The following is a 1,039-nucleotide window of genomic DNA, read 5'->3' on the forward strand; positions in this document are numbered from 1 at the left end:
AGGATGGCACCTATGTGAGACACACATGTCCCAAATGCCTTGTAGCGGGCCTCCTGAGAGGCAAGCTGTAGAACTGCCCGAAGGATGAAGACATAAGACAGGATAACAAAGAATAAGTCCAACACCACAATAAACATGGCCACAGCGATGCCATAGATATTGTTGAAGCGGGTGTCCCCACATGCCAGTCTTACCACGGCCATGTGTTCACAGTAGCAGTGCGCAATCACCGGGCCCCGGCAGTAGTGGAAGCGTCTGAGCAGAAAGGGGAGTGGAGTCATTAGTGTCACAGCCCGGGCCACAGCGGCCATGCCAATCTTGGTGATAAGGGGCCCGGTCAGGACAGTGGTATAGTGCAGTGGCTTGCAGATGGCCACATAGCGGTCAAAGGCCATGGCCAGCAGCACTGCTGACTCCATGATGGAGAAGGAGTGGAGAAAGAACATCTGGACCAGACAGGCGTAGAAGTTGATCTCCCGATCCCTGAACCAGAAAATGGCAAGCATTTTGGGCAGGGTTGAAGATGAAAGGACTAGATCAATGGCTGCCAACATGGCCAGAAAGAGGTACATGGGTTCATGGAGGGCTGCATATGCCTGAATGATGAACAGGAGGGTGCAGTTGCCGAGCAGAGCCAGAGTATAAGTTGAGAAGAAGGGGATAGAGATCCAGATATGTAGGTGTTCCAGGCCTGGGATCCCCATCAACAAGAAGACTGCTGGATGGGTTGAGGTGACATTGTAGGCTGAGATCACCATGGGGAATTCTCGTCCTCCTTATCTGCTTCTACAGGGCCCTTTCAGAGAGAATTCAGTATCAGCAGAATTACAGTGCTCAAATTCAAACTCTGAACATTCATGTAGGAAGATTAGCCCTTATTCCCATTTTTAGACCTTAAAAGAAATTAGAAAATAATCCTATGCACCATATGAAACATTATGCATGCTCCTTGTCCTCAAGGTATTTATAAAATCTTTGTGTTGTCAGGGCATTAAATACCAATAGAACTAATATCACAAAGCAGCCTTATTGAGGAATC

The 1,039-nt window shown here is 48.2% G+C and overlaps 1 protein-coding gene across 1 annotated transcript in view; it reads right to left on the reverse strand.

Annotated features, from left to right (window-relative positions):
• The window catches only part of LOC103604342 (olfactory receptor 52K1), a 1,832-nt gene extending 1,035 nt beyond the window's left edge, over nucleotides 1-797 (reverse strand). Inside the window, exon 1 of the mRNA XM_008588901.1 lies at nucleotides 11-797. Coding sequence (XP_008587123.1) covers nucleotides 11-758 — 748 coding nt within the window. The 5' untranslated portion in view covers nucleotides 759-797. The remainder of the gene's footprint in view (nucleotides 1-10) is intronic.
• Between the last annotated feature and the right edge of the window lie 242 nt (nucleotides 798-1,039).

The sequence above is a fragment of the Galeopterus variegatus genome, unplaced genomic scaffold (assembly GCF_000696425.1).
Source record: "Galeopterus variegatus unplaced genomic scaffold, G_variegatus-3.0.2 Scaffold5097, whole genome shotgun sequence".
NCBI classification, from domain to species: Eukaryota; Metazoa; Chordata; class Mammalia; order Dermoptera; family Cynocephalidae; genus Galeopterus; species Galeopterus variegatus.